The sequence below is a fragment of the Melozone crissalis genome, unplaced genomic scaffold (genome assembly GCF_028551555.1).
Source record: "Melozone crissalis strain CALT ecotype California unplaced genomic scaffold, PUWL_Pcris_2 ptg000029l_1, whole genome shotgun sequence".
In the NCBI taxonomy this organism is placed as follows: Eukaryota; Metazoa; Chordata; class Aves; order Passeriformes; family Passerellidae; genus Melozone; species Melozone crissalis.
This window is the reverse complement of record NW_026535807.1, coordinates 20,176,047-20,203,511: the sequence shown is the minus strand read 5'-3', so window position 1 is coordinate 20,203,511 and position 27,465 is coordinate 20,176,047. Positions and strand designations below refer to the sequence as shown.

Here is a 27,465-nt window from a genome sequence, read left to right as displayed (position 1 = left end):
AACCATTAGAGCTGAAGTTATAACTGTGCTTTAGAACTGCCCATATAAAGCCAGGATATTTAGTGATCTTTATTATAGCCACTAAAAATTAATGTTTTTAAACATTTATCTTTAATACCTGACAGATATTTAAAGCTATTTAAAAGCTGAGATGAAGCATCTGGATTGATCACAGAAGGTTCATTCATTGGATTTCTGTTGGGGAGGAGCTCACAGCTACAGCCAGAGAGGGATGAATTCAGAAAACCCACACAGACACTCAGCTCCAGCATGAAAACAAAATCTCAGCTGCAAATGAATAGTCATAAATAATTCCAAAATGTGCACACCTGAAGTCTCTAATTCCCACAGGGAGTAAGCCAAATCTGAAACCATTCTGAGTTCCCTGAACTCTGACAGCTTAGGTAAAATAGTACAAAAATAAAAATCACACCTCATTTTGGTTAAAAAACACAAATCCTACACTTTGAAAATAAAGCATAGCTCTGAGTATAACTACACTCAGGGCAATGTACACACACAGCTGTTTGATCTGCTCCAAGGAAGTCTCTAAAAGAGACCAGTTAAAGGTCTGTGAATGACAAGTTAATAATTCCTCAGAGTTATTTTCTGACCAGTCAGGAATTATTCAAGCCCAAGATTTGCTCAGCACCAGAAGCAGGTGGGTTTTCCTGCAGCTCCATGTTTCCATAACAATACAGCAGAGCCAATTAAAAGCCAATTAGTCATGGACATTACTTTGAGGTCCAGTGCTTTGCAAACTCTCCCCACGGCAGTGCTGCTGCCCATTGTGCTGGGGACAAAGGCTCTGCCATGAATGGGGGCTGTTTCCCTGTCTCCATGGAAGCCTTGCCACGCTCACCCCACACAAACCTTCCCCCTCTGATCCTTGCCCCAAACAAATGTGCTGTTTATTCACTCTGCTTCTCATTTATGGAGACCCATTTGATGCTGTATGAATAGCAATGAGGAGAGAATTAAACCTGTGTTTGAGAAGCAGTGAGGATCCCTGCTTCCAGCTCCTCCTCTACACCTGCTGGAAAAGATTTCCATGATACTTGAAAATTCTCCATGTTTTATATGTTAAATCTTAACCATTGCAATAAATATTCACTGAAATATCAAGATCTGTGTTATGTGAACTAACTCTAGAATCTGAAACCCAAGCAATCTGAATTATACTGCAGCTCAAAACTGAGAGCAATCTGCTCAGACACCAACTGTGGTGCTCAAGAAATTGTAAAGGATTCCTGTAGAGTACCAGAAAATCAGCACATTGCAGGAAGGTAAAATGCAGTATCCCTGTGCAGGGGAATATCCTCCAGCTGCTCTCCAGAACTCTGAAGCTCTGTGATGCTTCTCAGAGCCCCCACTCTGAATGTTCAGGCTTTACAGTGCATTTTATTTGTGCACTCCAGAATTATTTTTTCCAGAACTGATGGTGGGGATTGCTGTTTCCCTTGGCTTTCAGGAAATCCAGTTGTTGCTGAGCTGAACAGCACCATAAATTGCAAATGAAGTAAGTCATTAGTTTTTAATGCAGTCAGCCCTACTCAAGGGGGTAAAGCAAGTGCTGGTTTCTCAGCAAGGCTGAGCTCAGCTTCTCCCCTACAGATGTTTTCAAATAGTGACTACTGTGGTTAAATTCATCATCTTGTTTACTCCTTACGGTTTCACAGGCAATAAGGGAGCTACCATTGGTGTGGCTCCTCAGGAGCAGCTGAGTTAAACAAAAGCTCTGCAGTTCTGGTCATGGCCTCGGCTGCTCTGTCCCTGCAGCCAAAGTCCCCTCCCAGCTGCAGCTGGAGCTCCTGGCAGGAAGCACAGGATTTTCACAGAACGCTTACATGATACAACTTGTATCAGCAGAGCCCACCTGCTAAGCGGTTTAGCTCTCATTTTTGCTATTTAATGTGTTAAATAAAGGAAATACTCAATATTTACCAGACCAAAACTAACCTACAGAAGAATTTGGAGGGAATTTGGCACCTTTGAGGACTCCTTTTCCTCAGTGACATTATTTGATCTGTGTCCCATCCCTTGGAAGCCATTCCCTTGAAACACATAAGTGTGATGTCCTGCCATTGACCTCAGACAAAGACAATCCCAAAGGAGGCTGTCAGCAATGACACCCATTCTGAGACACTCCTCACCTGCAAGCCCCTGGCTTCCAGGTGTGCCACCATTCCTGGATCATTCCTTTTGACTGCTCAGGCTCTGACTCTGCTTCATCCCATCACTCACAAGACCTGGATCCAACTCCCTGCCATGTCTGAGCCCATGGGATTGGGTGCAGGTCCCTGTGGCCACAGTGACCACTCCACAGATGTTCCCTAGAGGTCTTGGACCTGACCTAAAAGTTACAGGCACTGTTCAGCTCTTCTTATCACAGGAAAGGTGAAATCTACCTTCCTTTGGCTGTCAGGGAAGTCATCTCAGGCAGCCCTTGGGGTCGATGGCCCTGTTCTTCATCCAGTCCCAGCAGCTGCATCCCACCAAAGCCATGCTGGGCACATCTTGGTTTTCCAAATTTCCTGCACACCAACCTCACTCTGGTGTGGAAGAGGTTTTACAGCAACTTCTGTGAGCCATTGAGGAGTTTGCTAAGAGGATCCATGTTTACCCCTGAAAGAATTCCCTACCAAGGTTTTTGACATAGAAACCAAGTAAGAAAGAAGGATAAATAAGTGAAACTTGCAACTGCCTATTCCAATAGACTGCCTATTAACTGCCTATTCCAAGAAGCACTTTGCTTCTCTCTTGTGACCAATGAGCCAAGTGTAAAGTTATGAGCTTTGTAAGAATGTAGAATAGGCATGCATGCTAGAATAAACACAGGGTTTGAAGCCTTCTGGAAACGGAGTGTGTTGCTTTGTCTGTCTCCGTCTCCGTCTCAGCTTTGACCCTCTGGCCTCTTTTGCAGGTCGGAACTGGAGCGATGCCAGCTGGCCCAGCAGAGCAGCCCCCAGCAGCAGCAGCAGGAGCAGCAGAGCAGCCCTGAGCAGCAGCAGAAGCATCAGGAGCAGGAGCAGCATCAGGAGCAGGAGGCAGCAGCCGTGCCCAGGGGCGCCCGCGGAGCGTCCGTGGCACCGCCGGGCACCACCGACCACGGTACCCACCCCAGCCCCAAACACTGCCTGGCCTCTCTCATCTCTGGTGCAGCAGCAGCAAAACCACCAGAGAGGTCAAGGTACCACACCACTAACCAGTCCTAGAGAGTCTTGAAATCCCGGACCTAGGCAAAACCTCATAGCCCAGATTTCCGCTCCTCGCTCCCCACATAATTCTGTGTTTAATGAAAGACTGAACTTATCACTTAGAGCTATGATTTAAAACTGCTTTTTTCCACATGAGTCATCCCACCAAAACTTTTTTTCCTGGCTTAAAAAGTATAAAGATTTCATTTCTTTGTAAATAAAAATGCAGAACCTCAGCGAAAATAATTTCCAAGGAAACAATTTGCAGTTAATATTCTGTACAGCCACGTTCCTTGGAAACATCCTGGCTGCTCCAGTGACTCTGGACAAGCCCAAACTGTTTAGCACATGTAGCCCCAACAGCTGCCATAACACTGCACACTTTGGCTTCCCTGCAGTGATTGATTTTTTTGGGCACATCCAGTTCAAAGACCACAAAAGCACTTGTCTGACAATAATTCTGAATTACAAGGCACCTTTAGTGCAGGCCGGAGAGCTGTTTGTTGTGACAAAAAATTGGATTTTAGGTGTGTGTTAAGTGCAGCTGGCAAGCAGCTGCTTGGGAATGTTAAAAACAGTGACAAGTAAATACAATTAACATTGTAGCATGTTCTTCACCTGGCTAGACTTAGAAACCAAACCTGCTTTTACAAATGTTTTTATCAAATCACACACTTTGCCAGCTCAGAGTTTCCACATAAAATTACACTACCTGTATTTCAAGAACAAGCAGCTTTTTAGCAAAATGTTTTCATACAAATAAATCATGGGGCCATAGATTCTAAAACAGGGGAAAATGTTCCATCAAGTAGAATACGATTTGTTAGGCAGAAAAATTAACTCAGAGAGATAAACAAGTAAAAAATCTATGTTCTGAACAGTAATTGTCCCCACAACAACCGATCCTTCCACTTATCCTTACCTTACCTCAAGGAAAAAAGAGAATTGAGGTAAACAGCTCCAAGTTACCCACAAGAGAGCACTGAAATGTTCAAGACTCTTAAAATAAGGATCTTGGCTGCAGCTGCCGGTGGTGGTTTTGTGTCACTTCTGTAGACGCCTCCCATGCAGAGCCAGTACACTGTACACTGCCTCAGCCCCTTCCCAGGCTGCTGGGCACCTGCCCAGGGGTTTCTCTGGGGTTTCAGGCCCTCACTTTGTTCTGGCTCAGGCTGGGGGTGTAGCTAGGTAATGGAATTATATACCAATATAGCCAGATGGGTTGTGCCTGTGCTTGTCCGGCCCTTGCTGCTTGGCCAAAGGCAGAAGCTGTGGTGGCTTCACCTCAGAGACACCTTTGGCTGGCTGGATGTGTGGTGGTTTCACCTCAGAGACACCTTTGGGTGGCTGGATGTGCGGTGGTTTCACCTCAGAGACACCTTTGGATGGCTGGATGTGCGGTGGTTTCACCTCAGAGACACCTCTGGCTAGCTGGATATTGCAGCTGGGTGCTTGGAGGCAAGTCCAGGCTTGCAGGAGCTCAGGTTTACCTCTGGCAGAGAGGCTTTAGGCGAGGTGAAGGAAAGGAGTCGGTTCCGATAGATGGTTTTGATCCAGAGCTTTATTCCTGGCACACAGGCCACTGAACTCCTCTAACCATGAAAATAAAGATAGTGTAAAAAATAATCTCACCCCTAAGAAGTTGCAGCTGGGCCAATTACCCAAGATTGGGAACAGGCCTGACTTTAAGAGGCCACAGCTGTAACCAGTGAGAAGAGTGGTTGCTGTTCCTTTTAACCCTGGGGAGAGGGAAGGGATAGGGATCCCACCAGCCAGGTACAGGAGGGGGAGTGTCAGGGGACAAATGACACTTGGATGGGCCAATGTCCTCCAGGGCTGAAAGGCTTCTTTTGAACTCTGCCAATCACTCGATGCCCTTTCTGGAATGCCAGGACTGACAGACAGCACTCAGCAGAGGTCAGGGTGGGGAAAGGAGAGGTGATTGGCACACCTGGGGAAATCTACAGAGAGAAACCTGAGGTATCTGAGGCAAACCATGAGATCACACTGGGTTGTTGGGGTGCTGCTGAGGGCTGCCTGTCTCCCAGCAGAGGAGCAGCTCTGTCGCTCTGTGGAGGGCCAGGCCGCCTCGGACGAGGAGGAGGAGGAGCAGTGGCCAGGGCACCACGCTCCCCAGCTGGGCCACAGGAGGAGGATCCTGGCCAAGCTCCCTTGCTGTGGCAGTGGGTAAGTTTAATTCCTTAATTAATGCCATTTGAGCCCTTTGCAAAGGTCATTTCACAGCCTGTGGCTGCAGTCAGGAGCCTTGTGCCCATCCTGTGTGGCACATGGGGAGCAGCTGGCTAGAGATTGCCCCCAAGCCCTAATTAGCCCCCTTCCTCCATGAAACAGGATCAAATAACCCACTAGGCATCCCCTCAGACTGCGACAAAATCCCCTTCTACCCATACCACACTATCAAAAACATTCTAGGATTTGTACTAATACTTTCCCTACTCGTCTCCCTGGCCCTATTCTCCCCCAGCCTCCTAGGAGACCCAGAAAACTTTACACTGGGGAACCCACTAGTCCCCCCTCCCCACATCAGACCCAAATGATACTTCCAATTCACCTACGCTTTTCTCCAATCCATCCCAAACAAACCAGGAGGCGTACTAGCCCTAGCTGCCTCAATCCTCATCCTGTTCCTCTCTCCATTACTACACACATCAAAACTGTGATCGATAACCTTCTGCCCTCTATCACAAATCTTCTTCTGAACCCTGGTTGCTAACGTCCTCATTCTAACCTGAGTAGGCAGCCAACCAGCAGAACACCCGTTCACCATCACTGGCCAACTAGCCTCATTCACTTATTTCACAATCATCCTGGTTTTATTCCCCCTTGCAGCCGCCCTAGAAAATAAACTACTCAAACTCTAATTAACTCTAATAGTTTACAAAAACATTGGTCTTGTAAGCCAAAGATTGAAGACTAAACCCTTTCTTAGAGTTACCCCACCACCCTGTCTCAGGAAGAAAGGATTCAAACCCTCATCTCCAACTCCCAAAGCTGGCATTTTTAACTAAACTACTCCCTGACCCTTTGACTAAACAGCCCGAATCGCCCCCTGAGACAGCCCCTGCATGAGCTCCAACACCACAAACAAAGTCAACAACAATCCTCACCCTCCAGTCAAAAGCAATCCCACCCCCTCTGAATAAAGCATAGCCACCCCACTAAAATCTGATCGGACCGACAACAGACCCCCACTATTCACTGTCCCCTCGTCTGCTAATAACCCCAACACACCCCCCATAGCAAGCCCCACCACCACCACCACCCCCATCCCAAGGCCATAACCAACAACACCCCAATTGGCCCAGGCTTCTGGGTAATGATCCGCCACCAACGACACTGAATAAACAAACACTACCAACATCCCTCCCTAAATAAACCACAACAAGCACCAAAGACACAAAGGAAACCCCCAAGCTTACCAGCCAGCCACACCCTGCAACTGCCCCTACAACCAGGCCCAACACCCCATAATAAGGGGAGGGGTTAGACGCAACTGCCAACCCCCTAAAACAAAACATAACCCTAAAAATAAAACAAATTCTGTCATAAATTCCTACTTGGCCTCTCTCCAAGATCTATGGCCTGAAAAACTATTGTTACAAAATTTAACTACAGCAACACTTAACTCTACCCTTCCCCCCCCAGCATGTTTTCTTCATGCTTTTAGGGTGTATATAGTAATGCATCACACTCTCTGCCCCATCAGACAGTCCATGAAATGTAGGATAGTCCACATCATACGCTATGCCTCTCCATCAAAAACCCAAACGTTATCTCCTAAACAGATGGTATTCGGCCAGTGTCAGACACTCGTTTGTGACCTGTGCTGCCAAGAATGCCACAGGAAAACTGGTTTTAACAAACACAGGCCTCTATTGTGAGGTCTCACTAACTCTTTTCTCTTAATAATGCGTGTAGATGTGATGAAAAGACGTGGAGAAAGCTGCTCTCCTACCTGGAGACCAGCAGCACTGAGGGAAAGGACCCTGTGGAGCTCTTGGGGACAATCTCCCCCCTCACAGAGCAGCCAGAACTCAAGGGCCACCAAGAGAGAAAACTGGAAACAAGCATGGAAGAGGTAACAGGTGCCAAGCAGTGTGAAAGAGCTGTTGATGCATCTTTGGGGAGCTGCATCTGTGTGTGTTTGTGTTTTATTCTGGCCATTCTGCCCTCTGTTCCTGATGTTTCTCGTTGTGCTGTAGTTTGTCAGCTCAGACATCTCCTGCCCTCCTCCAACACCTGCATTTCTACTCTGGTTCCTACCTAAAATTGCCTTTAGAGCCTTTAGAGGATGAGAGGTACCCCAGGCCCTTCAAATACTGTCCTTGATTTACTGAGCTTCTCCAGCTGTGGATGAAGCACTCCCCATATCCTCAGGCATCCAACGCCTCTGGGAGATGGATAACTTTTCAATAAATCCCTCAGGCTGGCTGTGACTCCTTGTTTTGGAGTAAATTGTCCCATTTACTCTCTGTCTTTTTATTGGGCTTAGATTGACATACTTACGTCATAAATATAATATATAAATATAATATAATAAAATATGAATAAAATTAGTTCTGCAGCATGTCCAGCTCCCCTTGAGCAGAGGTTATAACCACATTATTTAAAGTGCTGTGTCCCAGCAGTCCTGTGTGAGCTCACTATTTAAATTCTGCAGACTTCAGCCCCTGATGGGCACAGAAGTGCCAGCAATCTTTCTGTGGAACAAAAATAGTGCATTGCCCTGGTCTTTCTTCTGTGCTTGTTCAGTATTTTATACCCCATCCTTAACAAAGCAGAAAGCTTCCAGTAGTTCTGGAAGGATTTTGTGAATCAGTGAAATATTTAAAGTGACAGTAAAGTACTCAGCTTCTATACATGTTGCCATCCTTTGTGTTTTAACAGTGTTTTATATCATTTTCTGCCTTGACTAACTTACTTGTTGGGGAAAAAAAAATTAAAGCCAGAATAAAATCCTGTTTCAGCGTTACACAATTTGAAATATTCAATGGCAATTTATCCTTGCAATATTCTTTAGAGAAACACAAAAGTTCTTTCTCTACTGCTTAGCATCAGTCCACAGGAAAAAAAATACCTGCAGGTAGTGCCAGTTTTCTTCTCCTTTTTCCCCATTCTGAGGTGCTCATCATCTTCTGCAGCATCATACTGCCCTCTTTTTCATCTCTGCTGATGGATTTTAGTTCTGTGCAGCTTGTCTGGAAAAGCACCATTATCAACAGATTAATACAAAATTCCAGAAGAAAAATGGAATCTGTTGTTCTTGATTTAGAGGCAAGCAGGGAGGTGAAGAAGACACAGTGCCAACTCAATGTGACATGAATTAAATTGCAGTAGGATGAATCATGTTGAGCCTGTTAGGAAATTTATTCTTAAGCCCTTTTATATTAGCCAGCAGTTATAGGGGAGGAATTTGCTGCTACAAAACAGACAAGTAATAAAAAATTCCTGTGAAAAATGTGACTCTCCTTGCAATCAACAGAAAGCAAATAGGAAGACTGAGAAATGCTCTCTCTCTCAAGCATCTTGCAAATAAATATATTGGTGTAATAAATAAACCACCAACACCTCTGAGGCTGGCAGAAGTGCCTTACACATGGCTGTATTTGCTTCTGTTTGTACCTGCTCAGTGTGGAAAATCAGAAAATAACAACATGGCTAACAAGCAAGAGCCTCAGCAGGCAAGTGAAGGGCAGCACTCTCAAATAGTGATTAATAATTGCTCCACCTGAGGCTTGTAAAACCAGAGTTTGAGAGAGTTCTGAGATTTGTCATGTCTAGAAAGTTCTACTTTCCAAGAGGCAAAATCTTATAAATAGCTCCTCATGAAGACAGGGTGGTGACCTGGGGATGATAGATGAGGAGAACATGAGTTCTAAAGTCTAAAAATAAAGAGTTATGCTGCCAAGTGTAGTGTTACAAAGAAATGCCAATTATTTTCTATATGAGCTCACATGCAAGCTGCCAGCTTAATTAAAAAGGCAATTAGTTTTTGAACTGCCATGCAGGGTCAAAGGAGAAGTTCATCCCAACATCTGGAGAAAAGCAAGGAGAAACAGAGGAGAGGTTGTTACTCTTGGTGTTCCTCACCTGGTCCCCACTTCACCAGGGACAGAGACATCTTCCTGTCTCACTGAGTGTACAGATGGTTGCTAGGAAGGAGCTGCAAGACAAAGAATGATTGTGCTGAGGGCACACAAATTAGTTTTGCTCTATAGATGACAACGGGAATGCAAAAGGGGAGAAAGCTGACATAGCAATGTTAGTATTTAAGTATAAAATATGTAATAAATGTAATATTTAAAATTCCTGAATGAGCTGCCTGTACCCAGTGATGAATGAACTCCCATCGTGCACAAGAGCAAAGCTCTGATTTCCTAACAACCCCTGATACCTCTCTTCATGTAGCACATTAAAGAAATGGACTTCCCTTCAAGGGAATCTTCTGGAGTGAGCCCCATTTACCACAAAAGGGGGAAAACTCAGCTTTGCAATGCTTGGGCAAGAGAGGAGAAGCTCCAGTGCCTTCAGTTTGCTGTGTTTTGTGCAGATGAAGGGCCCCTGGCTCGGGGAGCTGCAGCAGAAGGTGGAGGAGACAGAAGTGCTGAAGATGGAGCTGCAGATGCTGGAGACAGAGAGGGTTCGGCTGTCCCTGGTGGAAGAGAAGCTCCTGGATGTTCTGCAGCTTCTCCAACAGCTCCGAGGCTTGGTATGGTGAGAAAGCAGTGCTGGGACTGAAAACTGGGCTTTGGAGTCCCTTCCAAACTGAGAATATGTTCATCCCTTCTAGGAAGTACAGAATCCTTTACAGCAGGACAGGATTCTACAGGTGTGTGCCCTGGGAGCTGCCTGGTGGCTGCAGAAAGCTTTCAGACCCCTTTGCTTGCTTTCTAAAAGCCTAGAGGTCTCCTTGGAGCTGAATCTTCAAGCTCATTACCCTCTAAACCAAAATTGAGGGCAAACAAGGAAAACAGAGGAGTAAGCAATCAGGAAGATTCCAGAATATGTATTTTTCCTTCTAGGACAGGACCTTTGTTTAATTGCATGCTAATGTAACTCTGAGTCAGCATTAAAGAGATAAAACTGCCAGGGGAATTTACAAGAATCCCCATAATCCCTGATGGGATATACCCAAAACAAAAGAGACCCATCAGAACCTGTGGGTTTAGGTGTCACTTCCCCAGCACATTCACCTTCATGTCTGAAATCTCATTCCCAAAAGAACCTGCCACCAAACAGTGACTGCCCAAAGGCACATACACATCCTGACAGGGCTAATAAAACCTCACACAGTGCTGCTGAGGCCATGTGAAATCCTCACACTGCTTCCCACTCTGCCCCAGTCCCCACTGGGGGCTCCAGGCAGGGAGCAGGGCCAGCTGTGCCTGGAGGTAGCAGCATCTTTCTCCCAGAATTGCTCCCTTCCACTTGCACTTCTTGAAGTTTTAGCAAGAACCACCTGTCCCTGCAGAGACTCAGGGCTGTCTAAGTGCTAATTAAACTGATTGCAAGACCATCTCCCAGAAAGCACACCAGTGTCTTCACAGCAAATGAGGACAGTTTGCTTTCCCAGGCTCATTATGTAATGTCCCACCAGATTTCATATGTAAAACCACCACTGAGAGAGCCCATCCAGATCCTGAGTAGTATTTACAGTGCTCTCACTTTGGGTAATGTTTACTACATCTCAGATCCAGCCCTGCCACAGGACATTTGTTCTGTCCTTCAGCTGGGCCTGAGAAGACCCTTCCTAAAATAACACCACCAGGTCCAGCTCACCTTCCCACAGACCTGGCAGAGGACTCAAAGAGCTTTTGCTCTGCTTACCCTCCTTGCCACCTACAGTTGTTTAAGCACAAGCTCTAGAAAATTCTGTATTTCCTGCTGAATAATTGTTATTTCTCTTTCCACAGCCATATTAAGGAATTACAATCCCCTACAAACTGTCTCAGCAGGGTCAAAGATCAAATGCTTGAAAATAAAGCAAATATCAAATCTTGTGTTAATCAGGATTCTGTGGCATTTTGGTTTCGTTTCCAAATGCAAATACTCTGCACACAGGTTCTGTTGCATATCTGTGAGCTGGTGAAGGACACATTGGTGCCATAATTTTGTTTTGTTTTTTACAGAACATATCAAAGCGAGCCCTGGGGAAAATCCTGCTGAGCACTTTGGAATCCTGTTGTGACCCCCAGCCTGGTAAGAAAAGAAATCACATCTAAAGACCAAGAAGCATGAAAAGAGTCCTTTGGGGACAAACACTGGGTAGGAAAAGGATATTTCAAATCCTCGGGTACAGGGTGGGGAGAAGGAGGTAGCTTGCAAGAAGAATACCTATAGAAAGTGATGCTTTCTAGTCTGTGATGCATCAAAACCACACCCAGGGTGCTTTTTTAGTGAAAATTTAATTAAAATTTGGCCTTAGGGGGATAATTGTGTCCTACAAATATTTTTAGGGTTTCATTGATACGAGAAAGTGGAGAAATGACCAAGTATGTAATGCAGCTGTTTTCAGCTTTGCTACGCCAGTGTGTTGGGTTCCTCTGCTGCAACACAAGATTGACCCACCAGAGCAGTTCTGTGCAGAAACCAGCTCAAACCTGCACTCCTCTAATAACAGCACTTCATGATCCTGGTGTGAAAATTAAACTTGCAAGCTCCTGTCCTTGCCTGTGGTGTGGAGCTGCCTTTGCAGGAGCCGTGCAGGGATCACGGCCCCAGGGCTTTGCTTTGATTACTTTGTTCCTATTAGCAGAGCATTTGTACTTCCCTCCAAGGAATGAACATCCTGTCCCAGGAACATGGCTTGGAGGGGCTTTAATAGGCAGGCAGCAAAGACTCGATTAGAAAAGACCAGATGTGGCCTGGGGGCTGGGTTTTGGAGAATATTTTTTACAGGGATTTAGGGAGAACAGCATGGGAACCCTTTGGGGTTTGCAGTTTCAAAGGCTGTTTTTCCTTGTGCCCAGCAATCCAGGGCACAGGCAGCCCAGAGCCAAGCTGTGCTCTTCAGCTGCAGAGGAAGCAGAGAAAAGAGGGCAAAGACAGACTTTTGTAGGCTCCAGTACACCAATACAGAGAGAAAACCACAGCTGAGCCATGGGTGTGATGTTCTCCTGGGAGAACTGAAGAAGAGACTTTTTGGATCCACAGCACAGTGTCCAGAATTATCTGTCAATTATCCTGCACAGGAACAGGGACTCCAAGGTGTGGGAATTGGAAAACTTGAAACTTCCACAGATGCTGAAGGGTTTGAGCTGCAGCCTTGGAAGAAGCTTGGATTGATGTCAAATTCAATACACAGATATTAAGCAGAAAAATCATAAACTTATGGTTCTATAGTTGTAAGAATATGCCTTAAGTAAGTGAGCAGCTGTACTGCTGAGATGGTGAAGGGTTTGTAGTGTAGGGCTGGGGTTGTCTGGAGTGAGCTGAGAGTTCAGCATTATAACAGAAGCATTTGTGTGCATGTGAGACAGAAGCCATTGGACAAAAGCATCCAGAGTGCAGCAGAAGTGAGTAAAGGTGATGGTTAGAAAAGCAAAATAAAACCTGTGGCAGCTGTCATTGGGTTAGAAAGTCCTGTATTGCCTTGGAACAAAGAACTTGTGACTGCTCTTGAGCTATGGCTGAATGCTTGCTCCTCTAAAACATCACAGCCCCTGAGACTGATGTTTGTCTGAGCTATAAATCATTTCTAGCCTGAAAGAAGACCCATCCCTTCATTACTAGCAGTGACAATAATACCAAGGGATGCTGCTCAAAGCTCCTCCCTTTGTATGAGCAGCACAGCTCAGCTCCCCTTAACTCCAAGTGCTGCTCTCTGTGCATTCTGCATCACCACTGCCATGCACAGCTCACCTTCTCTGCTTCCCACTGTCTGCCTGTGCACCTGGGGAGGCTTCAGCCGCTTTTCCAAGTCTTTGTAATCAAACATTTTTCTTTCCCAAGTCTTTGTAATGAAACATTTTTCTCTGACAAGCCAAAGTGGGTGGGGTTGGCAATGGTGATATGAAAGTCTTCGTTCACACAAGTACATGAGACCTCAGTGGGCAGGGGATGAAGCAAGAGGAAACCAGAGAAGACAGCTGAACCCAGATTTACTCACAGTTTTTTTGGACAGGAATTCATTATTTGTTCACAAAATTTAGACATTTAATGATATTACTTGAATGGGCACCTATGAAGAAAAGAGCCTGTTATGATTGTGAAACTGCAACTTGCTGACTTTGTTCAAATGCTCATGTTTGCCACTTGCTTTCCCAAGGCAAAGCCCAGCTGTTGGAAGTGCTGGACACCCTTCAGCAGGAGCTGGCAGCCTGTGAACTCTTGCACAAGCAGCCCTTGGAGCAGGCACAGAGCCCACGGTCCCTGTCCAACCCCCTGGTGATCTCCTGCTGAGCCCAGGCAGCCCCAGGACAGTGGAAGGAGGAATGAGGGACATTTGTCCAGCTGGAAGGAGGAAGGAGGGACATTTGTCCAGCTCAGCCACGCCTGCACTGGCCAGGAGCGAGCAGTGACCCAAGGGAGGAGCAGCAGCCCTGGCTGGGCACAGCCCTGCCTTACCTGGGCTGCAGAGCCCAGCCCTGGGGTGCCCCTGGCACTGGACTGGCACCAGACTGTGCCCACCACCTTCACCTGACCCACAGGGATTTACAGCTCTGCAAAACTGGGATTGGACTGGCACCAAACCAAAATGTGCCCACCACCCTCACCTGACCCACAGGGATTTACATCCCTGGCTATGCAGGGACTGGACTGGCACCAAACTGTGCCCACCACACTCATCTGATCCAAAGGGATTTACAGCTCTGCAAAACTGGAACTGCACTGGCACCAAACTGTGCCCACCACTCTGTGCCCACAGGGATTTACAGCTCTGCAAAACTCAGACTGGACTGGCACCCAGATGTGCCCACCACCCTCACCTGACCCACATGGATTTACAGCCCTGGCTGTGCAGGTGCTAGGCACAGTTTGCAGCCTTTGTGGAAGCCCCACTCCAAAGCCAAGACTGTGTTTTCCCTGGATTTGTTATCCCTTCCCCTACAGGTGACAAACTGAATGATAAACGCACCCAGGAGTGTGTGCCAGCAGTGCAGGCTTTAAGGGCTCTGTGTTTCTCACTCAATTATTCACCTTATTTAACCCTGAAGCTAGATTTTTTTTATTACTCTGATTAATTTTATATTTGCAATTATAGAGATGCCTTAGGAATATGCAACAGCCTTTCCTCACAACAGTCAGATTTTACGTAAGAAGTTAAATTTAAGTGCTTGAAGGAGGTCCAAAGCAATCTTGTTCCCAGGCTCTCAGGGAAAGGAAGGGCTGAAAAATTCACTTTGCTGTCATTCTGTGTTAGCAAACAACTCGTGCAGTGCACAAGTGAGTTCTAAATTTTAATTTCCCTCAGTGCAGCTGCAGAGACACAAAATCAGGCCCCACATGGAGGCCAATTAATGTAAAGAGCTGGGTCTAATCATGATGCCATGGAATGTTTTAATCAGCAATAAAATAATTCCTGGGGCAAAAGTAAAAAAAAAAATAGATTTCTTCCAAGGTGTTTTGCTGTGTCATTTACCTGCCAAAGAGGGGCAGAGTTCCTAAAAGAGCCAGCTGAATTTTTGTTACTGGAAAGATGCACTGTGGATCTTTGAAGAATGTGATTTGCCTGAGATAATGCCAGTGATGAAATAAGATCATTCAACTGTATGTGTATTAATTTTTCCCTGGAAAAAGGTTTTCATACAGGAATAAGGTCGAAAATGCAACCTGGGGAATAAAATTTCCATTCCTTCCCATTCCTTTCCACACTGTGTGGCTCACACACATCTCCATTGAATATTGTGGCACCTTTGAGGCACATTGGGAACAAAAATTTGTATTATTTTAATTTCATTTTAAAGGAGAGAACAAAAGGTGTTATGCAAACAATGAAACAAACTCTGTTCAATCGTGTTTTACCTCATTGGTTTTTTTTTTTGTATTTTGGGGTTTTTTTGTGGTTTAGCAGAGGAAGATTGTAAGAATAGATATATATTGTTAAGTTACATTTTTCTTAAAGATACATTAGACAGGACGTATATACATAGAATAATATTCACCCTCTAAGAAAGAAAACTATCTCTTAATGCTAAATATATTACTAACAAAATACCAGAGCATAATATACTGTTAGTGAGTATATACTGAGGGACATGCTAGGATTATGTCCTACAGAAATAGCCTCTAGCTGTGCCACAGGCAAAAGTTTAAATGAGCAGAAATCAGATCCCTGCTTGGCTTCATTTGCTAAAAATCCCAACAAGTATCAGCTTTTGTTGTGTGCAGCTTTCTGACTTTCCCAGGAACATGGCAGAGGTGTAAAGAGGGAAAATGCCTGGAAATGATGAAATGAACCTGGTCTGTGTGTTCAGGAGCAGGATTCTGATGCAGACACACACCTGGCTCTGGGTCCCCACTTACTGCAGGGTTCTTGCACATTTGGGTTTGTCACCATCTGCACGCTTTCTCCTGTTCCCATGTCCCCAAACCTGGCAGTCTGTTTCTCACAGACTTTGCATTTCCTTAGATTCCCACTAAACAATTAGTTTATTAATTTTCTATTAAACCTGCAAACTGGCCCTAAAAGGAAGCTTGGGTATTTTCTCCCCTGACCTCCACCATGAAGTTTTTGGGTTTTTTCCACAAATTATTTTACTTCATCCTCAATGTCCCTTCCCCTCCCAATGCCCTCCTCACTTCCCATTTGGCTAATTTCTCCCTGGGGTAACCTCTGAGGGGTTCACACTTCTAGCACAAATGGCATTTTTCAAGAAGAGTTTCCTCCTCCCATGATTTTTTTATTTATAGAGGCATTAACTATTAGTAAATTAAAGCCCACCTGATTTGTAAAATTGTTTAATAGTTGTCCTATTTATTTTTTATGCTCTCTCTGGAGTATTTGGCAGTGAGGACTCATCCCAGGTGTTACTCTGAGTCACAGAATTTCTGCAGCAGATCAGAGTGGCCTTATCCAGCCAGAGCTGTTCCAAGGGGTTCAGTGCATCTGTGCTCACTTTGGGAGGAAAAAACCCTGCAATTCAAACTCCTTCTTCCATCATACTGTCCTTAATCTGTACATGTGGATGGGAGGAGCTGGGACTAGGAGGAAAGGAGCACTTTTAACACAAAAATGGAATAAAATGGAATTGCTCAGTGTGAGAGTGACACTAAACCTTCAGAGGGTGCATGTGACATGTGGCATTACCAGCCACAGGGCCTCTCTCAGATTTATAATTTCATGGAGTTTAAAACACAGTCCTTTGGTATTTACACTGTCTTATTTTCTTAATAATTTTATGTATAATTCCCCAAAATACAAAAGCTATAGAGTGTGTTTCCTGGTGTGAAATTAAAATCATCCTTATGTCCTTAATTACACTTTACTTTCAAAAGACTGGGATTTTCAAAGGTCTTGGGTTTCTATTCTGCTTTTCTGTCTCTTATTTTTGCCTCAACATGCCAAAATAACTCAACTGCATTTTGCCTACCCAACTTCTTTCAAATTACCTTGAGGCTGAAATCATCACAGCCCAAACCTGGACTGAGGTACCCACAGAATAGCTCAGCTTAGCAGAACAAAACCTCCTTGTTTTATGCAGCTCACTCATTTCTTCACTTAAAAGGGGTGTCTGAATTACAGCAAAGTTCTCTGAAATGAGACTCATTCCTTAAATGACATTATTCCCTAAAATGTTTCTATTTTGCTAAACTGGAACCATTTCAGACTCTCTCTGGAGAACTGCCTGCTCCTAGACTTGATCCCCCACCCATTTCCAGACTGTAGAACAAAAGAAGAGAAAGAAAAGGCTCAGAGGAACTCTAAAATCCCCAAACTGACATTTTAGACCTAGTCACCAGCTGGACAGCAAATTCAATTCATGGCCATTTTTACTCCTGCCAATACAACTGTAGTTTTGTCTCATGAAACTCCCAAAACTCCATCCAATAGCAGAGTGTCAGAATCAGGAGGAAAAGGTCTCCTTAAATTCCCACCCTTGCAAATAGAATGGATATCATTGTTTTTAAGAATACTTATTTGATAAAAGTAATCCAGCTCTTTATGAGGAAAGAAAAGGTGAGAGATCATGAGGAAAAAAGAAAGGGAAGGAGATTTAGCTAAACTCTTACCTTTTACTTTAATCAACAAGAAAATAATCCGGTGAGATAATGGTCTTTGAATTGCAGATCCAAGAACTGTGTCCCCTCCTTCCAAAATGTATCTGAAATGTCTGCAAAGACTGTGTATAAATAAGTTTTAACTACAACATGTTTCTCTCTGTGTTCTGCAGCACAGAACACAGACAGCTGTTTGGTTTAAGTTCAATAATAAAGAAATAATAGGAAAATAGGAAATAACGAATAGGAGATTTAACCAGAATTAACTCTGCCTGAAGAGAAGGCTCTGGGAGAGCTGAGAGCCCCTTGAAGGGAGCTCTTGGGGAGGCTGGAGAGGCTTTCCATGAAGGTTTGGGCTCAGAGGCAAGGGGGTGGCTTTAAGCTGAGAGTGGGGTTGGATGGGACCATGGGAGGAAATCCTTCACTCCGAGGGTGGTGGGGCCGTGGGACAGGCTGTGGATTCCCCTGGGAATGTTCCAGGCCGGGCTTACAGCAGCCTGGCCTAGTGGAAGGTGCTCCAGCCATGGCAGGGCCTGGAGTGAATGAAGAGAGCTGTGAGGGCCCTTAACCCAAACCAGCCTGGGATCCCATGAATGTCCCACAAAGTGTCCTGAACTGCTCCTGTGAGCTCTGCTCCTCCTCACGGTGACTCCTCCTCATCCTCACTGCTCCTGTGAGCTCTGCTCCTCCTCAGGGTGTGACTTCTCCTCATCCTCGCTCCTCCTCCTCATCCTCCCTGCTCCTCCTCATCCTCCCTACTCCTCCTCAGCCTCCCTGCTCCTCCTTAGCCTCACTCCTTTTACTCAGGGTGTAACTCCATCTCATCCTCCCTGCTCCTCCTCAGGGTGTGACTCCTCCTCACCCTCAGTGTTTCTGTTTGGGGTGTAACTCCTCCTCATCCTCCCTGCTCCTCCTCACCCTCACTGCTCTCCTCAAGGTATGACTCTTCCTCATCCTCACACTGCTCCTCCTCATCCTCCCTGCTCCTCCTCAGGGTGTGGCTCCTCCTCACCCTCAGTGCTCCTACTTGGGGTGTAACTCCTCCTCATCCTCACTGCTCCTCCTCAGGGTCTGACTCCTCCTCATCCTCACTGCTCCACCACACCCTCACTGCTTTTACTCAGGGTATAACTCCACCTCATCCTCACACTGCTCCTCCTCAGGGCGTAACTCCTCCTCATCCTCACTGCTCCTCCTCATCCTCCCTGCTCCTCCTCAGGGTCTGACTCCTCCTCACCCTCAGTGCTCCTACTTGGGGTGTGACTCCTCCTCATCCTCACTGCTTTTACTCATGCTGTAACTCCTCCTCATCCTCAGTGCAGGGATGGGCAGCCCAAGTTCCTCTCTCCAGGCAGCTTCCCCTGGCTCACAGTGGGCAGGAGTCAAACCCCAGGGAGCTCCCTGTGTTCCCTGGGGTGCCCAAAGCAAATTACATTCGTAATTACTGATTCTGCCTCAGAGAGCTGTGAGGTAACTTATCTCTGTCAGGGAGTAAACAAGGGCTGTGGGATGACATTGAAAAATTATCAGTATTCAAGTGGTTTCACCCACGTGCACCCTGCAAAGCTGGAAGGTCATGAGAGCTGAGGGTTTGGGTGGTAGAGTTTGAGATAATTGCTGTACTTCGAGGTTTTATTGTTTGATAACCTTGGTTTTGCTGATTGCTTCTCATTGGTGAGTTTTTTTCACAATGACAAGTGGAAAAATGGTCTCTAACAAAGGCAAGGTCCAGTCTTTTGTGAGGAATTTTCTACCTCTTAAGGTTTCCAAAAACAGATCAAGGAAAAAAGAGAGAAAATATGTGGAGGCTGATACAATTTGACTTAAAATACCATTTAGATAAAAAATGTTATTTTGAAATAAAGAACCTGCAATTCCCATGGGAGGATTTTTTTGTTTCTGGGCTGACTGTGGGAGTTAAATCCATTGCCCAGGCAGTGCCAGTCCAGCACACAGCAGCAGGAGCTGCTGTCCTGTCAGGCTCTGCAGCTCCAGCAGCACAGGGGACAGCAGGAGCCACAACAGGCTCTGATTGCTTCTGAGCCAACATCTGTCATGCCCAGGGCTCAGACACACCAGGACTCATCCACCCAGGGACTGATGGGCCCCAAAAACGTCCCCAGCTCTCAGGTTTGTTGTTGCTGAAATGGCTCCCGAGGTATTAAAGAATAAAAAAAATTTATTACAAAAAATTGTATTATTAAAAAAAAAATTTCTTAGCCCAGCAACTGAAGAAGAAGTTGAGATTCCTCAGCTCTGGTTCTCAAGGTTGTTAATTTTCTCTTATCCATTCCATTCTTTTTCTGACCTGCTGAGATCTGTCCAGCAGGTCAAGCTGAGGCACACTGACCACCCTTGGGGTGGTGCTATCTTTTTATACTAAAAACTATGTGTACTTTATTTACAATAATTTTCCAATACCTATCACCTCTGTTAGACAGTTTGTCTCTACTCTAAACCAATCCAGAATGCCACCATCACAGCAGAAGATGAAGATGAAGATGAAGATGAAGATGGAGGAGAAGGAGAAGGAGAAGGAGAAGGAGAAGGAGAAAGAAGGAGAAGGAGAAGACATGCCATGCCCAGATTCCTCCATCTTGCCTCTTGAACCCCCATTCTAAATCCCCACAATTCTACATTTTCAGTCTGTGACAAATTCACTATCATTCTACTCAAACCCTTGTGGCTTGTAAATCCTCACACATAGTTGATAATTGTTTCCATGGGCTAAGATCGAAGGCACAGGTGTCTTTGACTCCGTGCCAAGGTCTCTGAGCCCCCTGCCAGGGTCTCGAGTCCCCCAGGGCAGCCAGAGGAATGTCCTGGGTTCCCACACCCAGCTTTGCAGAGCATTTGAAAGTCACTCACAGATGGGCTCAGGTTTTCAGCGTCATTTTCTTCTGCCCTGCCATGGTCAGCACAGAGCACATCCCACTGCCATGGAAACCATTTCCAGGTCACCTTCACATCCCAGAGCAGGGAAAGCAGCCCCTCACCCAGCCCGCATGAGGACTGCACCAACAACTCCACGTTTCTGTCACTCAGAAATGGCATGTCACTCATTCTGTCACTCATTCTGTCACTCAGGTGGCACAGACAGAGTAGGAGCCTCTGCCCAGGTGGGGATGGGGTGAAGCAGCCCAGTCAGGCTCAGACTCTGCTCTCCCACCTGGAGCAGCCACTACATGCTCCTCTGCAGCCAATTGCAATGGAAATCAACAGTTTGGAATTGGTGTTGATCCCCCACCCATTTCCAGACTGTAGAACAAAAGAAGAGAAAGAAAAGGCTCAGAGGAATTCTAAAATTCCCAAACTGGCATTTTAGACCCAGTCACCAGCTGGACAGAAAATCCAGTTCATGGCCGTTTTTACTCCTGCCAATACAACTGTATTTTTGTTTCATGAAGCTCCCAAAACTCCAATAGCAGAGTGTCAGAATCAGGAGGAAAAGGTCTCCTTAAATTTCCATCTCTGCCAAAACCTGCAGCACAGAACACAGACAGCTGTTTGGGTTTAAGTTAAATAATAAATAAATAATAGGAAAATAGGAAATAAATAATAGGAAATAAACCAGAATTAGCTCTGCATGAGGAGAAGGCTAATTGTCTGGAGAAGTTCAGCAGCTCTGGAGAGCAGCTACCAAATGCAGCTGGAGCTGCCTTCACACCTCTGACTGGAGCCACACAGAAATAAAACTGACACAACGTCTAATTCAAGCCACCAACTCAGATGTATGGAGATATTGAACTGAACAGGAGTGTATTGAGGGGAGAGAGAAAAGGGACAGGAAGGATTTCAAATCCTGAAAAAGGGAAATATTTCAGGACATAAGAGGTAAATAACTACAAGGGTGGCTCTTCTGTGCTCAGAAAACACCAAAGGATAACTGATGCAGGGAGAAGAAATCTAATTTTCACAGGAACTGTTAGTGAACACTAACCTTTAGTATGAAATCAGGATGTTCATATCTGCAAAGGAAATGTCTTAACAAGATACTTTCTGGATAGGGAAGAAAGATAAACTTTTAATATTGCATTGATAAACCTGGAAATTTTCATTCTGTGGTGATAATTTGAACCACAATGAGTTGCTCTCAAGGGCTAAAGTCTGAATTATACTGCAGGTCTTGTAGTTTGTGAGCAGGGCAGAGTCCTCCATCCCAGCAGCCACAAGTGTCATTTTTTATTGCTGTCCTTTGTTTTCTTTTTTGCAACTGTACAGTTTGCTGTGTGCTTCTCCCCCAACCAGGAATAAATAGTGCACCCAGCAACCCCCATTTCATCACAGGAAATTGTTGCAAGTCATTTAAGGAGACCTTTTCTTCCTGATTCTGACACTGCTGTTGGAGTGAGTTTTTGGAGTTTCATGAGACAAAACTACAGTTGTATTGGCAGGAGTAAAAAAGGCCATGAATTGGATTTGCTGTCCAGCTGGTGACTGGGTCTAAAGTGCCAGTTTGGGGATTTTAGAATTTGTCTAAGCCTTTTCTTTCTCTTCTTTTGTTCTACAGTCTGGAAATGGGTGGGGGATCAAGTCTAGGAGCAGGCAATTCTCCAGACAGAGTCTGAAATGGTTCCAGTTCAGGCAAATGGAAACATTTTGGGAAATAATGTCATTTAAGGAGTGAGTCTCATTCATTGAGACCATTACCATTATGGTGCCGTTATTTCATGGACTGCACAAGTGATTCCCAATCTCCTGAGAGCTGGGCATGGCCGAGATCACAAACCATTGAAAAGGACAGGAGAGAAGAAAACAGCAGGGCTGAGACTAAAATAAATAATACTTGGCAATTCAGAGTCTACAGGAAAGGAGATTCTACTGACAAGAACTGTAACAGGAAAAACTCTCCAGAATGAGTAGGAGAAATCTGCATCCCTGCATCACCAGTAACTCCACCCTGGACAAAACATCTCTTTTAGTTGACTTAAACTCTTCCACTTCCATTGAATCCCATTGTGTGATGGAAAAAACCCATTGTCATGACAATCCAACCTGGTTTATAATGCAGAGGCCTTTAAAACCTTGGTTTTCTTTATTCCTTTGCTCATGCAAGAAAACAGCAACTGCAAACTTGCCAATCTGCTCCTATTTTTAAAGCAAAAGGGAACCTAAGACTATAAAGTAGGAAGGCTTTTCAAATCCTACAGGACATTTGACATTGCCTTATAATCAGAAACAGACTTAATGACAAAAATCAGCACATAGGTCCGGAACTACTGGGACTAAAAGTGGAAAGAACTAATTCCAGCAATGCGGATGAAATCTCTGGAAATTCCTCCTTGCAGATTCACTTCATTCCTGCACAGATGAATAAACACCAGAAATAGTTTTAAAGCTGCATCTGCTGTTGAATGATAACATTTTGGAGACCTGGTCCTCACTCCTGCTGAAAATAAACAGTTGGAGATCTCTGAAGGACAGTGGAATTGGAGTTTAGGCCATGGCTGACTCATAAATTGTCACACAAGCAAACAGCAAATATAAATCACATTTTTCTTTCTTCCCCATCACTCCTTATCCAGCCACTGCCAAATAAAAATTTCCACAGAAGTTACAGCAGGTTGGGACACAGAAATGCTGATTAGTCACATTATGGCTCCTCTTTGACCATGTTACAGTGCAAGGGTGCCAAATAAACCCCCCAAAAAAAGCTTGGAAGTATTTTACACAATTATGAGAAGAGAAATTACCTCAGTGCAGAGGGATTAATTCCTGCCCACCTCAGAGCAGTGAGGTTGTGAGTGCACAGTGTGTACATGGCCAGGGGCTTTGGGGGCACCCCAAACCAGGGCCGGCAGAAAGCCAGGGCACCCTAAAAGTTGCCTCAGCTTGTGTGAAGAAAAATATGATTTGTTTGCAATTAAAAAAAAAATCTGGCTTGAATAATAAGGAGGGAAAATTTTATTTCTGTTCAGAAAGTTTAAAGAAAACAAAAAAAAAGAAAGAAAGAAACAAATCAAGAAGAGGAAAAAAATCAAAGTTTCCAGACAATAGAGGAGAAAATGATGTCACCATTCCAACAGAGCTGACACCAACAGGAATCTAGTCTGGCAGGGGAGTGTGCCCTTCCCAAAGTGTGAAATGAGTCCTGCACATGGAACCATTGCTAAGCACATCATGATGGACACTGAGAATCTGGGAAGGGTGGGAAATCAGTGAAATCAGTGCAATCTGGGGTGAGGAATGATCCCAGCAGAGCAACCTTAAACAGGGGATGAGTGGGGACACCTGGGGGGCACAGGGGGCACCAGGGACAGGGTGGGAGCAGGGCAGCCCAGCCACACTGTCCCTTGCACCTGGCACCCCCAAAATGCAGCCTGGCTGTGGTTCTGAGGGATAAAAGCAAGAGTTATTTACCTGTGTTGGAGGGTAGCTATTTACCCACTAACACAGGTAAATATATATTTTTTTTTAATTTTTTTTTTTTTTTTTTTTTTTTTTTTTTTTTTTTTTTTTTTTTTTTTGCTATTGAAGCTATTTTTGTTGATTTGAGAGGAGAAATGGAGACCAAGGAAAGCAGCAGCAGCAGAGAGAAGAAGAGCAGTGCTGGGTTTGTAAGAGCCTGGGCTGTGGCTCTGGACAGTGCCAAGGACCTGGCAGGGCAGGTCCTGGGGGCACAGGAGAGCAGAGATACATCAATCCCCCCTCACAGCTGGAGCAGGGACAAACTTGGCAAGCAGAACAGGAATTTTCCTGCAGTGAAACCCTTTGGCCAGAAAAAAGTGCAATTAATCAAAGTGGAGTTTGTTTTGTTGCTGTAAATTGCTCCAGGAGCTCTGCAGCCCAGGGCCTGGGGCTCACCCAGGAGGGGTGTAGGAGTGTCGGGGGGTAGGACAGTCCATGGACGGAGAGCAGAGATCTCTGCAGCCAGGTCATGGAATCTGTGGTTTATTGCAAAGGGCCTGGGTGCAGGGCCCTGCTGGGATTTGGGGTTTATTGCAAAGGGCCTGGGTGCAGGGCCCTGCTGGGATTTGGGGTTCATTGCAAAGGGCCTGGGTGCAGGGCCCTGCTGGGATTTGGGGTTCATTGCAAAGGGCCTGGGTGCAGGGCCCTGCTGGGATTTGGGGTTCATTGCAAAGGGCCTGGGTGCAGGGCCCTGCTGGGATTTGGGGTTCATTGCAAAGGGCCTGGGTGCAGGGCCCTGCTGGGATTTGGGGTTCATTGCAAAGGGCCTGGGTGCAGGGCCCTGCTGGGATTTGGGGTTTATTGCAAAGGGCCTGGGTGCAGGGCCCTGCTGGGATTTGGGGTTCATTGCAAAGGGCCTGGGTGCAGGGCCCTGCTGGGATTTGGGGTTTATTGCAAAGGGCCTGGGTGCAGGGCCCTGCTGGGAGCTGCAGCCACAGCTCAGAGCAGGCCCAAGAGAAGGGAGGGGGAGAGAGGATGAGAGGGTGAGAGAGTAAGAGGGTAAGAGAGTAAAAGGGGTAAGAGCGTAAAAGGCAAGAGCTAAGAGACAAGAGGTAAGAAGTGCGAAGTTCCCGTTCCAATACCATAAATCATCTTCTGTGTTGAATTTTCTAATTCTCACTTACCAATCTAGTACAAGATACAAATCCTATAGCATTTCCATACAGCCTATAAGAATCATTACATTACCATACTGTGTTACATTTTAAACCCTAAAACTCCTCTTTGGGCCCTTCTGCCAAGCTGTAGGGTCTGCTCTGACCCTTGGGCCTGCCTGCAGGCAGAGGGTGTTGTTCCATCAAAAGGGGATCACCTTCAGCTGGCCACCCCATTGTTTTTCAGTTGTTCAGTAACTAAGGGAAGCTTGCTTTCATTTCAATCTCGCTTATAGTTTCTATAGTCTCAAAATCTTTTGCCAGACAATCGTATTTGTAAGGCTTTCCTGTTTCATCTTACCCAACAGAGGGGAACATTGGGCAGCACTGAGGAGGGACTCTGGCCTCCCATCCCATCCCAAATTCCCTGCCCTGCCCTGCTCACATCCTGGCTCTCTTCAGCCTTCCCCACTGCAGCTGCTCCACTCTGCATCAGTAACTGCATTGGATGGAATTAAAGCCAGTGCTGCCACATCCTGGGTGAAACCCTGACCTATGGGGCCACCTCAGCTTTAAAGCTGCTTTGGAATAAAGAATAAGTGATCTATATCAGATCAAACAACTCAAATCTGAAATAATCAGATGGTAAAAATGATCCCCCTATTATTTCAGATATTTTAGATGCTTCCACCTGTCACTCATCACTGCCAATCTGGTTTAGATTTCCTTTTACCTATGGTTTACATGGGGTGCTTCAGGGTTAAAGCACAGTAAACATCCTTAAAGTAGCTATCCATAAAGAAATGCAATTTATTTACACAGGTTTTTCCTTCTCATCAAAAACTCCATACCTACAGAATTATAATAAATGCTACAATCATTTAAAAATTGCTAATGTTTAGTATTTCCTTTTTGCTTTAAATGCACTTTCCCAGTAAGAACAGTGACCTTGACCTCATTTAATAAATGCAAATCTCCAGCAGTTCTGATCCAAAGAAAGTTGGATAGATTCTTATATATTAACATATATATAGTAAAAAAAAAAAAAAGTAGGAGACAAGCTGTAATTTAAAATCAACCTAAGAAACTTTCCACAGGGTTAATGAAAGATTCAAAATCTTTAGTTTGGCTTTCTAACCAAAGGAAGCACAGTCAGTGTTATATATACTTACATATACTTGTATATATAATTTTTTTTCTATTATATTCTCACCCAGAGAGAGCTTAAGCTGACCTTGAGTTGAAAGGGAGGTCAGGCAGAATTTCCTGCAAATTAAGGCTGGTAGGAATTTCTCATTTTAAACATGAAAGTTTTTCTTTTTGTAAAGAGTGTTCTGAATAATTTTTGAGAGAGATGTCATCCAATGACAGTACAAGCATCCCTATGCTGAAACATTTGAGAATTTATATTCTACACCTCCAAAGCAGCAAAAGGGACTAAACCCCCCCATTTTCTCTGCTACTTTACTGAAAATGGCTTTGGAAAAAAGCATCAACAATGTGGGTGTTCTTTGGGAATGTGGTTCTTAAGTGCCTTGAACAAAAAGGAAAAGCCAAGTAAACTCAGCCAGGCACAATGTAAGGCACCAAGAAACACCAAAATTGTCAAAGTCTTTGGTCACTAAGAAAGTAATGGGGGAAAAAAGAGGTGCAGGGGAAGGGTCTTGTATTTCTCACCCAAATGATCTGGTTTGCAATGAAAAAATAACACAGAACTACAGATCCACAAAAGATCCCTGAGAATATTTAGATGACAGAAGTAAGCACACACTTCTATTTCCCCTGCTAGCACAATCTGATCAGAGTTTTCCTTCTTTGCCCACTGTCTGCATTGCAGGGTTATTGTGTCAGAATAATTTGGTATTATTCTCTTCCAGGCCGAATTTTCCTCCTCCTTTCTCCAGTTTTACCCCAGGACCTGGAAATTATTTTTATCTTTATTTCCTTTGTTTTTTACCTGGCTGCTTACACATAAAGAAGAACCACCTCTAGCCTGAAACCAATATTATGTGAGATATTTAAGGAGTTGAAAGGAACTTGTTTGAGACTTGGAACATCAGCACCAATGGTTTAAAACAGCAAAAGGGAATAAGCCCTTGACACAGATTTTTTGCCTGAAGAGATAGGTGATAAACTTAGGTTGGTTTTTGGGTGTTTTTTTTTTGGCAGAGGTATTGCCAAAATCAAAGTGTTGGGGAGAGTTAAATTTGTTTGCTTTTCAGACAGATCATGTTCTTGCTGCTCATATTCTGTGCACTTATTTCAGCAGTCTGGTGGGTGAAATACCAGAGACCACAAGATTTATACCTACTTCAAAAGTGCAGTGCCAAACACACTCGTGCTCAGAGAGCTGTGCTCAGTTTAATGGCAGAAACATCCCCAAAATGAGCACCTCAAACAGCCCCTGTGCCAGTGAAACCCCCCAGCACAGCTCCATTCACAGTGGAACACTCTTTTTCATCCTGCTGAATTTCAGAGCAAGCTTAAGGAAGAATTGATGGGATTTGGGTGTGTTTTTCCCATGTGCCAGACCTGCAAACTGAGCAGAAGCTGAGGTTTCTAAAAGCTCTGTTCAGCTGTGCAGT

At 44.9% G+C, this 27,465-nt stretch overlaps 2 protein-coding genes across 3 annotated transcripts in view; one reads left to right on the top strand and one right to left on the bottom strand.

The window, feature by feature from the left end:
- LOC128939961 (EF-hand and coiled-coil domain-containing protein 1-like) overlaps positions 1-14,061 on the top strand; it is a 38,394-nt gene extending 24,333 nt beyond the window's left edge. The window contains exons 3-8 of one of the 2 annotated variants that reach the window (XM_054281220.1): positions 2,924-3,111; positions 5,249-5,384; positions 7,137-7,296; positions 9,769-9,927; positions 11,348-11,417; positions 13,486-14,061. In XM_054281220.1, the coding sequence (XP_054137195.1) occupies positions 2,924-3,111; positions 5,249-5,384; positions 7,137-7,296; positions 9,769-9,927; positions 11,348-11,417; positions 13,486-13,619 (847 nt within the window). In that variant the 3' untranslated portion in view covers positions 13,620-14,061. Of the gene's footprint in view, positions 1-2,923; positions 3,112-5,245; positions 5,385-7,136; positions 7,297-9,768; positions 9,928-11,347; positions 11,418-13,485 lie in introns of both variants that reach the window. The other variant, XM_054281219.1, reaches the window with a different exon arrangement.
- The window catches only part of LOC128939636 (uncharacterized), a 255,626-nt gene that overhangs the window by 174,627 nt on the left and 53,534 nt on the right, over positions 1-27,465 (bottom strand). The gene's annotated exons all lie outside the window — the stretch shown is intronic.